Source organism: Ovis aries, chromosome 10 (genome assembly GCF_016772045.2).
Source record: "Ovis aries strain OAR_USU_Benz2616 breed Rambouillet chromosome 10, ARS-UI_Ramb_v3.0, whole genome shotgun sequence".
NCBI lineage: Eukaryota > Metazoa > Chordata > Mammalia > Artiodactyla > Bovidae > Ovis > Ovis aries.
This window is the reverse complement of record NC_056063.1, coordinates 34,579,238-34,595,647: the sequence shown is the minus strand read 5'-3', so window position 1 is coordinate 34,595,647 and position 16,410 is coordinate 34,579,238. Positions and strand designations below refer to the sequence as shown.

The 16,410-nt window shown below is 46.9% G+C and overlaps 1 protein-coding gene across 1 annotated transcript in view; it reads right to left on the bottom strand.

Annotated features, from left to right (window-relative positions):
* MIPEP (mitochondrial intermediate peptidase) overlaps positions 1-16,410 on the bottom strand; it is a 79,919-nt gene that overhangs the window by 28,725 nt on the left and 34,784 nt on the right. Inside the window, exons 15-16 of the mRNA XM_027973663.2 lie at positions 9,680-9,754; positions 6,786-6,905 (exon numbers count right to left, since the gene is read on the bottom strand). Coding sequence (XP_027829464.1) covers positions 6,786-6,905; positions 9,680-9,754 — 195 coding nt within the window. The remainder of the gene's footprint in view (positions 1-6,785; positions 6,906-9,679; positions 9,755-16,410) is intronic.

Below are 16,410 nucleotides of genomic sequence, written 5' to 3'. Positions count from 1 at the left end.
TTCCATGTCCAGTTCTAACTGTTGCTTCTTGACCTGCATACAGATTCTCAGGACGCAGGTTGGGTGGTCCAGTATTCCCATCTCTTTAAGAATTTCTCACAGTTTGTTGTGATCCACACAGTCAAAGGCTTTGGTATAGTCAATAAAACAGAAGTAGATGTTTTTCTGGAACTCTCTTGCTTTTTCTATGATCCAACGGATGTTGGCAATTTGATCTCTGATTCTTTTGCCTTTTCTAAATCTGCTTGAACACCTGGAATTTCACAGTTCATGTACTGTTGAAGCGTGGCTTGGAGAATTTTGAGCATTAATTTGTTAGCGTGTGAGATGAGTGCAATTGTGTGGTAGTTTGAGCATTCTTTGGCATTGCCTTTCTTTGGGATTGGAATGAAAACTGACCTTTTCCAATCCTGTGGCCACAGCTGAGTTTTCCAAATTTGCTGGCATATTGAGTGCAGCACTTTCACAGCATCATCTTTTAGGATTTGAAAGAGCTCCACTGGAATTCCATCACCTCCACTAGCTTTGTTGGTAGTGATGCTTTCTAAGACTCACTTGACTTCACATTCCAGGATGCCTGGCTCTAGGTGAGTGAGCACACCATCGTGATTATCTGGGTCGTGAAGATCTTTTTTGTATAGTTCTTCTGTGTATTCTTGCCACCTCTTTTTAATATCTTCTGCTTCTGTTAGGTTCATACCACTTCTGTCCTTTATTGAGCCCATCTTTGCATGAAAGGTTCCCTTGGTATCTCTAATTTTCTGGAAGAGATCTCTAGTCTTTCCCATTCTGTTTTTTTCTTCTATTTCTTTGCACTGATAGCTGAAGAAGGCTTTCTTATCTCTTCTTGCTATTCTTTGGAACTCTGCGTTCAAATGGATATATCTTTCCTTTTCTCCTTTGCCTTTCGATTCTCTTGTTTTCACAGCTATTTGTAAGGCCTCCTCAGACAACCATTTTGTCTTTTTACATTTCTTTTCCCTTGGGGATGGTCTTGATCCCTGTCTCCTGTACAATGTCACGAACCTCCATCCATAGTTCATCAGGCCCTCTATCTATCAGATCTAATCCCTTGAATCTATTTCTCACTTTCACTGTATAATCATAAGGGATTTGATTTAGGTCATACCTGAATGGTCTAGTGGTTTTCCCCTACTTCCTTCAATTTAAGTCTGAATTTGGCAATAAGGAGTTCATAATCTGAGCCACAGTCAGCTCCTGGTCTTGTTTTTGCTGACTGTATAGAGGTTCTCCATCTTTGGCTGCAAAGAATATAATCAATCTGATTTCAGTGTTGACCACCTGGTGATGTCCATGTGAAGAATCTTCTCTTGTGCTGTTGGAAGAGGGTGTTTGCTATGCCAGTGCACCCTCTTTGCAAAACTCTATTAGCCTTTGCCCTGCTTCATTCTGTACTCCAAGGCCAAATTTGCCTGTTACTCCAGGTATTTTTTCACTTCCTACTTTTGCATTCCAGTCCCGTATAATGAAAGAACATCTTTTTTGGGTGTTAGTACTACAAGGTCTTGTAAGTCTTCATAGAACCGTTCAACTTCTTCAGCATTACTGGTTGGGGCATAGACCTGAATTACTGTGATATTGAATGGTTTGCTTTGGATACGAACAGAGATCATTCTGTCGTTTTTAAGTCTGCCTCCAAGTACCGCATTTCGGACTCTTTTGCTGACTATGAGGGCTACTCCATTTCTTCTAAGGGATTCTCGCCCACAGTAGTAGATATAATGGTCATCTGAGTTACATTCACTCATTTCATTCCATTTTAGTTCGCAGATTCCTAAAATGTCAATGTTCATTCTTGCCATCTCCTGTTTAACCACTTCCAATTTGCCTTGATTTATGGATCTAACATTCCAGGTTCCCATACTGCTCTTCACAGCATCGGACTTTACTTCTATCACCAGTCACATCCACAACTGGGTACTGTTTTTGCTTTGGCTCCGTCTCTTCATTCTTTCTGGAGTTATTTCTCTACTGATCTCCAGTAGGCATATTGCGCACCTACCGACCTGGGGAGTACATCTTTCAGTATCATACCTTTTTGTCTTTTCATGCTGTTCATGGGGTTCTCAAAGAATACTGAAGTGGTTTGCCATTCCCTTCTCCAGTGGACCACGTTTTGCCAGAACTCTCCACCATGACCCGTCCATCTTGGGTGGTCCTACAGGGCATGGCTCATAGTTTCATTGAATTAGATGAGGCTGTGGGCCATGTGATCAGATTGGTTAGTTTTCTGTGATTGTGGTTTTCAGTCTGTCTGCCCTCTGATGGAGAAGGATTTCTATATACACTCACATATCTATTTTGGAGAAAGAAGTTCTTCAAAAGTGGTATCAAGTGAACAAGATAGCAACCAAGCTCTAATGAAAACACAGCCACACCGACGCGAGCAGGGGCATCTTCCTCATGCAGGTGTGTCTGTGACCTACCTTCTGAGACTAGAAAACCAACCAGAGCAGAACACTGCTTGCGAGCACACGAGCCCGGTGCGCCCACCCTCTCCACTCGCCGCCTGCTGCTGCTGGCCCCGGCTCTGTATGTTCAGGCGGCCTGAAGGAGAGCTAGCCGGGGAGAGCACACTGGATGAACGCTGGCTCACAGCTGGCCGTACTCCACCCTGACCTGTGGATTGGCGGTCCTGCTCCTTTGCACTTAGAACCACAATGGCAGCGACACAGGTTAAGAATCTGCTCGAAACTTGAGCAGCTTCCGGACAGGAAACCCTCAGGTCCTGTGTGACTCGTCTGCTGAGAGTGTATCTACTATGAACACAAATCCATGGTAAATGTCCTACAAGCAACGCTTGCAGCTTCCTCACCCTAAAAAGAGAGTAGGTGTCACTCTCTAGTAGCAGAAACGGAACAGAAAACACATTTAAAATCTCAGTTTTTGCTGGTACTTGAAAAAAGCTGTTTCAACGAGAAGACAGGCTGACAGGGTGGGCCATCCCACACCTCCCCCATCTCACCCAGCAGGCTCTCCGCTCATAGCATCCTCTGTGCAGGTGCATGCCTCCCTCTCTTACATGGCTCCCCTGCCCTGCTTCCTGGCCTGCAGCCCTAGGTCCCACATCTACTCACAGGCATCGTCCGCTCAGCCTGAACTGCCCCCTGCACCAGTCCCCACACTGCACCCCTCCTCCCAAAGGCCCCTTCCAACATGGGGACCACCCCTCCTGGCTTACATAGCACCAGCGCCCAGTGAGGTCTGTCTGCCCAGCCCACCCCCAGGCTCACAGGCACCTTCCACACTGGTCCTCAGCCTGCTGGCTCCCTCTGCCCGCTAGCAGTGTGGTCCCCACGGAGAAACAACTTCCCAGCGGGTCACCCAAGCCCATTCTTCATCTCACACGCTGCAGGCAAAACAGCCCGTTCCCACTTCGAAGCACGGGCTGCACACAAGGAATGCCCTTCTGTATTCTGCTGAGTGACCCGTTTACTAACTGCACGGCTGCTGATTAGTTTAAATGAGAGAGCATTCCTAAGACTTCGGTGTGCCCCTCCTTGCACCGGGGGCAAGACTATCTGAATTTGGGGCTCACTATCCACTTCTGTTTATAGTTCTACTGGTCTCGGCACATGGGACCTGAGACCACACTTTCTCTGAGGTCCATAAAGGAGCTTAGCCTCTGGATCACTTTCACAGACATCATACCACAGTCAACGCCAGGCACCATCCTCACAGATGAGGCCACACTGCAGTCAACAAACCGGGCACCATCCTCACAGATGACGTCACACCGTGATCAACACCGGACACCGTCCTCACAGACGAGGCCACACCCCAGTCAACACCAGACAGTGGTGAACACCAAGAAGCACAGACAACATCTGTGGTGCGTGTGTGCCTGACGGGTGAGAGTGAGCCGGCTCTGGACTCGCTCCGCCACTCACCTCTGGCAACCCCAAGGTCACTCTAGGGGGCACAGTACATGTCCGGCCTCTTGCACATTCACAGCACTTTAAAAAATATTTATTTTCCAAATGGTACATTTTATGTCATCTGTTTTTTAAAACCACAATAACAATTTAGAAAGCAAAAAAATCTTTTTCCAGTTACAATGCTGAAAACCTCTGTGCCAACCTGTAGCTCCTTACCTGTTTTCACCTGGTTCTTGAACAGAAAACTCAGGCCCTCATGCGGTGGACACAGTCTTCTGTGCCGTACGCACAACACCAGAGTCCAAACAGGAACAAAAAGGAGCGCTCAGATAGACTCTCTCTCCCAAATTTAAGCCTCCGCTCCTCACATCTGGGTCTTTAACCCACTTTACTTTAGTGTGCAGAAGGGGACAGGTGCAGGTTTCATCTCTTCCCAGTGGACGATCTATCAGGGCGGCACCACTGAAACTGAGCAGTCCCTTCTCGGCCCTCACAGCTGCAGGGCCGTCGGCTGATGGTCAGGAGGCCGTAAATGCACCAAGCCTGCCTGTGGCACTGGGCTTGGCTCCACCATTCTGTGCCCCCTGTACCCCCATAGCACTGCTACCCAGTCCTAAGTCCTCCAGCTTCCTGGGTAGTGGTCCCGACTGGACAAGCCCACCCTTCTGCTGCTGTTCTTGAGCCACAGGAGATCACAGTCAGCCCATTAGGGTCAAGCCAACAAGTGAGGACATTATATTAAGTGTACAGATTGGAGAAAAATTGGCATTTTTACATCAGATCTTTCCTTCTGTAAATATGGGTCAGTCCTTCATTTACTTAGGATACTGAAATTAAACACAACATACTTTTTGAACAAGGTACTTTGGGGGCGTCCCTGGTAGGCTCGGTGACCAAGAGTACGCCTGCCAGTGCAGGAGATGCAGGTCGATGCTGGATCCGGGAGGATCCTACGTGCCACGCAGCAGCTGAGCCCACGCACCACAACGACCGAGCCTGCGCTCTAGAGCGCGGGAGCCACTACTGAGCCCACGCGCCCTAGAGCCCGTGTCCACGATAGAAGCCGCTGCAGTGAGAAGCCTGTGCACTGCAGCCAGAGAAGAGCCCACAGCAACAAAGACCCAGCACCCCTCCCAAAACACTGGGCACAGTCCTCTCGGAGGAGGTGACCTTTCCTTCTGTAAATATCAAAGAAGTATTTTAAAAAATTTAAAAATCAAAACTAGACAGACCAGTTTTGATAGGTACCTTCTACTTTTTCTTGCTGTAATACCATATTTACAGTTTTTTGGTTTGTTGCTGGTAAACAGAGATGGGTTAAATTTTTATATATTACTTATCCAAAAAAGGTGCTAACTTTTGTTATCCAAGTACACAACAGTACACAGCACTGGAACAATAAATTTTATATATGTACGTATTCCAGTGTTCTTGCCTGGAGAATCCCAGGGATGGCGGAGCCTGGTGGGCTGCCGTCTGTGGGGTCACACAGAGTCAGAGACGACTGAAGCGACTTAGCAGCAGCAGCACACACACATACACTGAAACAATAAATTATATATATGTGTGTACACACACATATGGTAGTGTGACCAGCACTGTGTACCTCAAACATGTCATGAAGCTTCTAAGACAATCAAATACACACACAGACACTGTACTGTGACCAGCACTGTGTGCCTTGGACATGTCATGAAGCTTCTAAGCCAATCAAGTGCTGCAGATGGGAGTCTCATGAAGACGAAACCTCTGGTGACTCTGCTTGTCTGGTAAAGATGAGCACCCCCACCCACCAGGCTGAGCGTGAGGGCCTGATCATCTAATGGATGGTCACAGTTTCCTGACTAATGCAAACTCTCAGCGCAACACATGCTGGCACTCAACCCTGCAACAAATGAAACCACATTTATTTGGCGTTTTCCAGTTAATAGAGCACTTTCCAATGAGCTCTCTCTCTGAGAAGATAAAGCTGGACCTTCTGGTGGTCACCACATCACCTGGACAGGGCTGCCTGCCTGAGAACAAGGCAACTCCGGAGAAAAGAGATGAGACATGAAAGGAGGAGAAACCTAAAACCACCATGTAGGAACTCACTCAACTCGGCTAGCTAGCAACCAGGCCGACCGACCCCTGCACCTCGCAGTCAGGGGACTCGACTTCTGCTGAAGCCACTAGGAGTCGGGCTCCCACCACTTGCTGTGAGGCCCCGACTGGTACGAACACGCCAGTCATATGCCAGAGCCCTGGGCACTCTTCTCCTACCCCAGCTTCCTAAGGAACCCAGGAGATGAGAACACACGGCTGCTGGGCTGGGTCTGCACCCCAGAAGCATCGCTCACCCCCACATGCTCTCAGACAAGATAAGTCACATGCACGAGCCTCAGGTGCACCCCCAAAGGTGGGGAAGCCATCCCATTCACGGGGCTGCTGTCAGAGTCAGGAGCTGTGGGCCAAGCAGCTGGCCGGCATCTGGCACCCAGTCCTCAGTGAACAGGAGCGATGTGCCTGCTCTCCACGCTACAGAGCACGAACCACGCCCCTCTAACTCCTGCCACCAGTGTGGATTCTCTCTGCAGTGACAATGGTTGGGGAGTAAGCATTGCCGTCATCTCACACCAGCAGTTTTCTCATCATAGGAAAATAATGGGAAAAACCACAGACAAACTCCAGCGGCCTTTCTCACCCCCCAACTCCCCAGGGGGAACGCTGCTGGCAGGAGGACAGTGAGCGCATGTCAGGGATGGCTGGGGGCCGGAAGCGACCAGGCATTCCCAGCACCCGACCTGCAGGAAGCCTCCATGCCAAGCAGAGCCGTTCAGGCTCACAGCCCCCCACCTGATACCTGTGCAAGCCCAATGGCACACACAGGGCACACACCAGACTCACAGTGTTGGGGACATAGGGCAGGCCGTAGAAGCGCTCCTGCGTGTCCCTGAGGATGTCTGTGGTCGAGCTCCGGAGCGGGTGCTTCCCGTGGTAGATCTGGTCCAGGGCGGCGTAGAAGACCTGAGGGGTGCAGGCGCTGTTCAGTCTGGGCACTGCATGCATCCGCCATGTGGCAGCCGAGCTGTGAGAGGTGTGCAGCGCAACAGCCAGGGGCCGCAGTGGGGCACACGCTCATCAGTGTCGTGGGGTATTCTCCATGTCATACCACATCAGTGATGAAAAGGGATGCTCTCAACCTCCTCATGATTAAGAATATCAAAAAATCCTGAACCCTGTCTACAAGGTACTTTTTGTATAGTATAGCAAATTGAATTTGTGACTGCAAAACACTACATAGTTTTGGAAACATATTTATAGTTGGAAACATGAAAAATTCTCTTTGGCTTCTTCCTGGAATCCTGATATAATTAAGTGAGAGAAATGACAGGGTGAGGACCTATTTTGGTGATGAGAGGTGACGGGACAGGGCAGGGCAGGTAAGGGAGGAAGAAGCGGCTGTCACAAAGGATGGAAGAGCAGCTGCAAGAGTGTCTGGGGCCAGGACCAGGCCGACCCCACCCCGGGGTCTGGGCACACAGGACGCAGCTGTCGGGCGGGGCCCCCCTGGCTTAAGGAGGTGACCAGTAGGGAAGGCTCGCTTCCCGCCAGGAGAGGACAGAGGCCACCGAAACCCGATAGGAGAACAAAGCCAAACTGCTGCTTGTTTATCAAGCTCTGAAGACTGAATTTTGTACAAAAAATCTAAAGTGCTTTTGCTCAGCAAAATTTAACTTGAATATTAAATACTGATGGACGTCTACCTGAAGCAAACAAGTAGAAAATGTTTTATTTTCAAAGGAAAAAAATCCTGTCATGCAATTATGCTTCTGATAAGTATCTTTCTGATTCAAAACTGGAATCTGCAGAGAATGTGCAGCTGTTGACCTAAAAGCAGTGAGGATCAGTCTGGATAAAAGAAAAAAGTTAAATGACCTCTAACTTCTGGCTTCATCTAGATATAGAATTATGGCTCTAAATTATAAAGTCAAGTTTAAACCTTCCCTGGAAAAACACAGACATTTCTTAAAGATAAATATTGCTTTGCTCTAACTGGCAACTTAAATATATACTAAATACAGCTCTTTTAATTCCATCTTCTATGAAGAGTAACAATGCACAGAAAGACTCAGAGGGGCCCACATTACTGATCTACATCCATATTCCAACAGAATAAACTATTAGAAATTGAGATTCTTAAATTCTAACTTCAACTGCAGTGGGTTTTTCTGACCCAATCTATAAACAAATTGGAATTCAAAAGTTTTGTTTCTTCAATTATGCCTTTCACAAACGAAAGTCATAAGCATGGAATGACATTTTTCAAACACTATAAAAACAGCAAAATAATTAAGTGTGCATATGTTTCATACTCATTTGCTGATGAAGCAAACAAGGCCGAGCTATGAGTCCACCAGGGGATCCCGTGTGCCTGGGACCAAGAACCTCGGGAGCCCCCCAGAAACAGGGGCTGTTGTTAAAGTAATGCACAGAAAGAAAAGCACAACTTAAAAAGCACTATATGCTACTCGCTTAGAGCCCCGAGACAGTTCACGTCCTCCCCCCTGCGCTGTCCTGCTGCTCAGGGACAGACAGGGGACAGGAAAGCAGCGGGAGGCCCTCAGGGCAGGGACTTCCTCCCCTCCTCCTCTGACAGCCCTCAGCACCCCTCCTCTTCCCCTCTCTTCTTGTTCTTTCTGGAGGATGGGAGATTGTACAAAATGTTGGTTTTCTCTTTTAAAAAGAAAATCACTAGAACAAGGCAAAGGAGGCAAAGGAGGGCAAGGGACACTGCCTTTTAAAAGGTTGGATGCCCACGACAGACACATGTAAATCAGAAGACTGTTGCTAAATAATGTTAACCTTTCAAATAATTTAGAAATCTTTTTCCAAATAGATATGATACAACAGACACTGAATGATGTGGATCCACGGTTTCGTCTACAGCAACAGCATCTTCACTGAAATGTGTGTTTTAAGGTCTAAAAAAACAGAGTTCCTTCACTACTTTCTAGGGACGGGATTTGACACACTATAAAGCAATTCATAGTGACGACACTTTTAAGTAGATCATTATACAGTGAATACTGCCTGAGATGAAAGAAGGGCGTTTTGGTTGTGTTCACATAACTCTCAAGATCTGATGAAGAGGGAGAATTCTATAAACAATCTCAAAAATTACAAACACCCAAGGCATCTGGGATCACGCAGACCTGCCATGCAGATGATTTACAGAGTGTCTCTAGTCTTTATGCGGAAACTTGCAACACTGGCTTCAAATTTTATAAAAAAAACTAACAGCTCTTACTGTTGAGACTTCTCATCTAAAAATACACGTTTTTAAGAAAAACACAAAGTGAGGGCATTTATGGCAGTCCAGTAGGGCTCTGCACTTTCAGAGCCACGGGCTTGGGTTCAATTCCTAGTCACGGAACCTAGATCCCGCAAGCTGCATGGTGTAGCCAACAAAAATCAATAAATCACAGTAAGAAGAGAGAGAGTGAAGAAAGAGATCTAACTTGGTTTGCTGAAATGCACCATTCAGGAGAAGTCACATAACTTTTCCATGCTTTGATTTTCCACTGAAATTGGGAAATAATCTTACTTGACTATCACTTCCTAAGGACGGTTGGAGGACTAAATGAGTCAAGGTCAATCAAGTTCTTTGAACTCAGATGAAAGCTCTTTTGGAAGCATAATTATTATAATAAATAGGTAGCACTGGCAAGAATTTCAAGTTGTACGTTTATTCTGAATAATGACCCTGGAAAACTTCAGAACAAAGGCACACAACCCACCTGAAGCTGCATGTCCGCTGCGGCACAGACCTTTTTAGATTCACAAAGACGAGACACCATATTTCTGGGCAGTGACTGAAAAAAACAAAAGAATGTATACAGATGAGTAAATTGCATAATAAGTCATTATACTATGAACTTTTGAGGCAGGAAAGTTAAAAATTACATCAAATTAAAAAAAAAACAACTTCATTATGGTTTAAAGATAACAACTTTGAAATATTTTTGTGGACAAGATAAAGGATGAATACACTCCAGTGAATTTCAAAAAATCGTAATTGTCAAATAGACATTTGTACATGAAAACATAGGATTGTAGGGAAATAAGACATTGGCACTGATCTTTAAAAATCTAGTTAAAACCTTAGGAAAAGTTACTGCCTTTTCTGTTCCTGTGTTAGCAATGAAAGCCCGCTCAAGTGCTCCGTTGACCTTTAAGAGCATATGGAGAAGACTCTTGAGAGTCCCTTGGACTGCAAGGAGATCCAACCAGTCCATGCTAAAGGAAATCAGTCCTGAATATTCACTGGAAGGACTGATGCTGAAGCCAAAGCTCAGCATCCACGTGATGTGAAGAACTGACTCATTTGAAAAAACCCTGATGCTGGGAAAGACTGACGGCAGGAGGAGAAGGGGACGACAGAGGTTGAGATGGTTGGATGGCATCACCGGCTCGATGGACATGGGTTTGGGTGGACACCAGGAGTTGGTGATGGACAGGGAGGCCTGGCGTGCTGCATTCCATGGGGTTGCAAAGAGTCAGACATGACTGAGTGACTGAACTGAACTGAATGACTGACAACAGGAATCAAAGACGACAGAGCCAAGGGATAAGTCCAGGCCTGTGGAGCTTGCCAGTACTGGAGCTGAACTGACAGCCGAACAAACCACCACAATAATGAACTGCGTCGTTTTTTATTTTTTAACCTGCAAGAACTGCAGGGCCTGGAAACTCAGTATAATTAACGTCCCTACACAATTTAGGGCATCCTCTTGAGGCCTAGTTAGGCCTAATCGTAGAACATTGCATATTCTCTTAGAAATAAACAAGTAATAGTTGAAGAAGTAGTTTGATCAACTAGTCTACTTTAAAATCACCAATACTGGTGCTTATTGAAGACAGCTGCCATTTATACAACTCTATTTATTATCTAAATTAAATTAAAAGCCCTTCTAAAGAGAAACAAATTATGTAAGAGACTTGTGGCAGGTGACTCTGCACTGTGGCTGTAGAGAAGAACCACCCATGAGTGGTAATGAGATCTGTCTGCTGGCAGGGGAGCAGGCCCCGCCCTGCATGTGTGCGTGTGTGTGCACACTGTATCTCTATATCCATATAGGTCTCTCTGCAGGGCCCAGGGTAGGACTGGCCCACAGCAGACACTCAAGACACACCTCAGAATAGGTGAACACACACGAGTACAGCCGTGACTGTTGCAGTGCGGGGTGAAGGCTCAGCCAGCCAAGCCGTTCTCTTCTCTTTCCACTTGGCCACAAGAACAGCAAGCCAGCCGAAAAAGGCAATTTTCAGGAGTGAAGACGAAGCTTAGGGGAAGCTTCAGAGTGTAACTTCTGTGCAAGGAAAAGTCCTGGGTTTTCCGAACCTAAGCCAAGACTTTTTTCCAACAGCATCTTAAGATGCTGAGGTTTAGTGACGTCAGACACGGTAGCGGCTTGCACTGGGAAGCTCCAGTCCCTTGACCCTTCCTTTATATCACATGGACGGGACTGCTGCTGTACTTGGGTTTCTCCAGATTCACAAAGCTTTAATGGTCTTATTTTCATGTTAAAAAAACAGTCCGTGAGGAAGGACGGCATTTTCTCAAACAATGGAAACTCCTGCAGGCAAGCGTGGCTTCCAGCCTGAGGGACAGAAAGTGTGTACGTGGGGCAGGGGCGGTGGCGGGGGTGGAGTCCCAGCAGACCACCCCTGTGCGTGGACCAGAAACAGCTGGAGCCAAGCGCAGGGCTCACGGCCCCCATGTGGAGCAGCCTGAAGGGACACAGGGCAGAGTGGAACCTGCGACACAAACAGGCAAGAGGCGGACGAGAGGGCTGGGGTTAGGGCAACCCTCATTTGTTTCAATAATTCAATATGAATCCCTGCACAATTATCTTTGTCCTTTGTTATTTAAAAATAATCGTGCTGAGATCCGGAAGAACTGAGATCTGGCTTTGTGTGACTACGACAGTGTCAATGCAGCCTGCTGGCAGTCAGCGCCAAGGCTGGGGTGTTCACCGAGACCTCAGGGCCCACAGGGGCCGAGTTCCGTTCAGGTAACAGCTTCCTCCAAACGCCTGGCTCAGACGTACGTTCCGGACCCCAGGGTGACCGCAGCGCACTCAGCCATCTCAGAAGAGTGATGGGTCGCTTCTTGGAAACACATCCACACCCGGGTCAGAACCTGTATTTCAACCAGATCGCAGGTATTTCATGCATATTGCAGTGTGAGATGCCCTGACTCAGAAAACGATCATGATGATGATCTGACAAACCAAGGTGAAGGTGAGCGAAACGAAACCGTCTGGACCTTACGAGCTGAACCACTGTGGGAAGGCAGAGCCTGGGGTGAGGCAGGGGCGGCCGCGCTGGGCCGGTGTCTTCCGTGGCTGCGTGTTTGTTTCTGACAGCAGGCACAGCTCTGGGTGTCCTGCTTTCTCACTTGTAAGATGAGGATTAAAAAAAAAAAAGAAAACTACTGCAAAAAATGACTAAAGAGTCAGTGAGTGAAAAGTGAAAGTGAAAGTTGCTCAGTTGTGTCCGACTCTCTGCGACCTCATGGACCAGTCCATGGGATTCTCCAGGCCAGAATACTGAAGCGGGTAGCCTTTCCCTTCTCCAGGGGATCTTCCCAACCCAGGGATCGAACCCAGGTCTCCCTCACTGCAGGCGGATTCTCTACCAAATGAGCTATCAGAGAAGCCCAATGATTCAGCGACGTAACAGCTATTCAACTGATGAAAAGTGTAGACTAACTGGAAGGAACTCTCTCTCTCCAGGCAGCTCGGGTGTCTTCTAAACACTGCCAAAGGGGACCAGACAGGCGGGCCTGGCAGCCTCAGGGGGATGGCCCCCTCTTCCCTGTTCAGTGTCCAGGCCTGGACGACAGCATCCCAGCTGCAGAGAGCCTGCGGGCCCCGGCAAGGGAAGAGGCCGCTCACTTGCACTCTGGGAATGAACAGAGCTGCACCATCTGTGCCCGCACACAGGAACAGAAATATGAAAATACTACTAGATTTCCCATTACATTCAGAAAGCACATTTTGGGGTAAGATTCTGAAATATTGTCAGAAGTGCAAGCGCGCTGGCAGACTCGGACTGACTTGTGTCCTCTGGATGGTCCCCTGTGAGCCTGCCTTGTAAGCACGAAGCCTCATAAATCTGCCAGGTATCTTCGCTCACTCGACAGCTCACCGGTCCATCACATGACAAGTTCTGGCATCAAATTCTTACAGAGCCAAGTCATTGCAATTAAGTATCTGGCTTATTTATGAGCATTTAGAAAACATATTATGATAGAAGCTGCATAATATTCAAAGTGAAGACATCCTCTGCACAAACTCTTGTTTTCCTACCACTGACAACCCCTGGGAACACATTGGGTCTAAAAAGGCAGGCGTGTTGAGGTGCGGGCACTCCCAACAGCAACAGGCCTTCAGGCAGCCGGCCGGACACTGACGGCGTTGCCCAGAGTCAGCAGCCTCCACGTGCAGCTGCGTCCCAGCTCCGCACCCGGACCTCGGCATGTGTCTACGGCCGGGAAACAAGCCAATGCAGCGTCTCAAGCTGCCCGCTTTGCTACACTGCCGGGGCCCAAAGAGACCAAGCCTCAGCTCCAAACCCAGAGCAAAGGGCATCACCTCTTACTTGAATTCACTGGTGTTTTCTGATAACCTGAGATGATACACGAGGAGAGGACCTTCAGAAATGCTTACACAGTACCAGCGACGGCACAGAGAAACACCCACTGCAGCCACGCGGCTCTCACAAAGTCAGCGAGACAACATGAAACACTGCGGCGCGCAAGAGTCTAGCTTCCGTTTTTTCTAAAAAAATCCCAATTATACTTTGTTTCCAGTTTGCATATATTACTAAATTTGACTAAAATTTCTGATGTGAGTAGGAAGCTATTCGTTTTTAGTTTCTGTTATTTTATATAAAAGAGCAGACAAGTCTCAGATGAGCGCTGACTGACCTAGGCCACCTGTGCAGGGCGGTGGGGCTGGGGTCAGACCCGTCCCTGCCCTCCGGTTCAATGGTCTTGTCTAGACATACCTGAGAAGCATTAAAGCTGAAAAGACGAAACGTTTCAAAACAACTTAACCTGCCAAAAGGAATCCAGTTCTGACTGCTCTATAATTTTTGCCTTCAGTCCATGTTCATTTCTCCTGGGAGGATGACAGGAGAAGATTTATTGCAAGGCGGTGTGACTCCCTGGAAACAGATCTGAGGCACTTTTAGCCTCGGGCTGACTCACAAACGAAGGCAACGGGCTCAGGCTCGTGGTGCCGCATCACACGACAGGCCACAAGGACAGCAGCGATCTGCACTCTGCGTAACACAGCACAAGGGCCCGGCACCTGTGAGACGCGCTGTGCAGGAAGCACAAGCCGTATCCTATGGCACGGGCAGACTTTCAGCTAGGGAAAGCGGGACGAAGAAATGACCACAATGTTAGCATCCTGGCTTGAGTATTACTGGGTGACCTCTGACAAATTCCTTAACGTCAGTTTCTACAAAGCATGGATAAACTATGTGCCACCTACCACACCCATTGCTGGACAAATTAAATAAGAAAAAACCCCCACAAAATCATGTTAATTTCTATTATTTACTGCTTGATAAATAGAGAAAGATAACTAGAGCAAGAAACGTTTCAGTGCGGCTAACAAGACTGAAACAAACGTTTCAGTGCGGCTTTTATGGAAAAAGTGTAGCTTCTCTTGAATTGACAACATCTCTGGTGATCAGTAATATGGCTGGGGGTTACAAAGCCACCAGAAAAGAAAGAAGACACTCTAAGACAAGAAGCAGTATGAAGATCAAGAGGCTAACACCTGAGGAAGAAAGGATGGCTCAACTCTGTGCATCCAACAAAACATTCCCAAACAGAGGAAAAGTCAATGAAATGACTTGTAGGGCACTGACATTACTCTGTGTACCACAACGCCGGACACACGTCATTATACATTACTCTGTGTACCACAACGCTGGACACACGTCATTATACAATTGTCCAGACCCACAGGACAGACACCGTGGGCTCGGGGAGACAGTGACATGTCTGGGTAAGTTCAGCCCGCCTCTCCACACCCCTTACCCCATGGGGATGCTGACCACAATGGGGAGGCTGTGCGTGAGTGGGGACGGGGTGGCAAGTCTGTACACTTTCCCCTCAATTTTGCCGTGAACCTAAAATTGCTTTAAATAAAATTTCAACAGTTAAAAATAAAAGAGACCAAACTGAGAGGAAAAATGATATAACCTGATGGAAGCCTTCCTTCCATCTCTCAGTCTTTTTTGCTAGGTCATAAAAGTTACCTGTCAAAAAATTAAACACCACAACTGAGAGGATAACTTAACAGAAGGGCACGAAACCCCAAGCTCAACAATCAGAAAACATACAGTGTCCTCAAGCACAAACAAAACATTTCGGAAACTGATGACACACTGGGCCATAAAGTAAGTATCAATAAGATGCAAAAATCAATACCAGTTGCACTAATCAGATATCAATAATAAAAAGACTGGGCTTCCCGGGTAGCTCAGTGGTGAGGAACTTGTCTGCCAATGCAGAAGACACAAAGATGTGGGTTTGATCCCTGGGTCGGGAAGATCCCCTAGAGAAGGAAATGCCAGCCCACTCCAGTATTCCTGCCTGGAGAACCCCATAGACAGAGGAGCCTGGTGGGTTGCAGTCCGTGAGGTCACAAAGAGTCGGACAAAACTGAGCACAGACACAGCAATTAAAAAAAAAAAACAAAACTCTTCAAGAATTAAAAAAATTTAAACTACACTTTGAAACAACCCAAAGAGGAAATTACAGTGGAAATAAGCAACATTAGAAATATTTTGTATGAAAATCATGGCATGCAGCTAAAACACTGCATCACATAGCTAAAATTAACAGCATTAAAGTGTAAATGCATGTCAGATAAAATCGAAACCTAGTCAGCTAAGTGTCCACCTTAAGAAACTGGGGGAAGAAGGGAGAGAATAATCATAAAAACAGAAATAGTAACTGAAACAAACAAGATAGGAGCGTAAACAAGGTGACTGTGAGCTCTCGGTAAAGACTCCTGACACTAACAATGACGCCAACCTTCTGCAAGATTAACAGAGAAGAAAATGAGAGGAGAGTATTAGGAATGAGGCAGACAGAAGCACAGGACCTGAAGCATCAAAGAGGCTGTAAATAACTTTATCCCAATAAACTCAAAAACTTGGGTTGACAGATACATTTCTAGAAAATTACAAGTTAGCAAAGTTTACTTCAGAATTAAAGAAGGCCAAAGAGTCCTGTGACTATGAAGGAAATCAGTCATTTAAGAAATCTTCCCACAGAGAAAATGACAGACCCTGAACGGTTTTATAGATGAATTCTGACCAACTTTCACGAAACAGATTATTACTATTTCATAAAAGTGCCCGTAAGGAGGAGGAGCTCAGCAGCCCATCTTATGAAACGGGATCTACTTAATGCCCACACCACGGGAGTGAGAGGACCCAG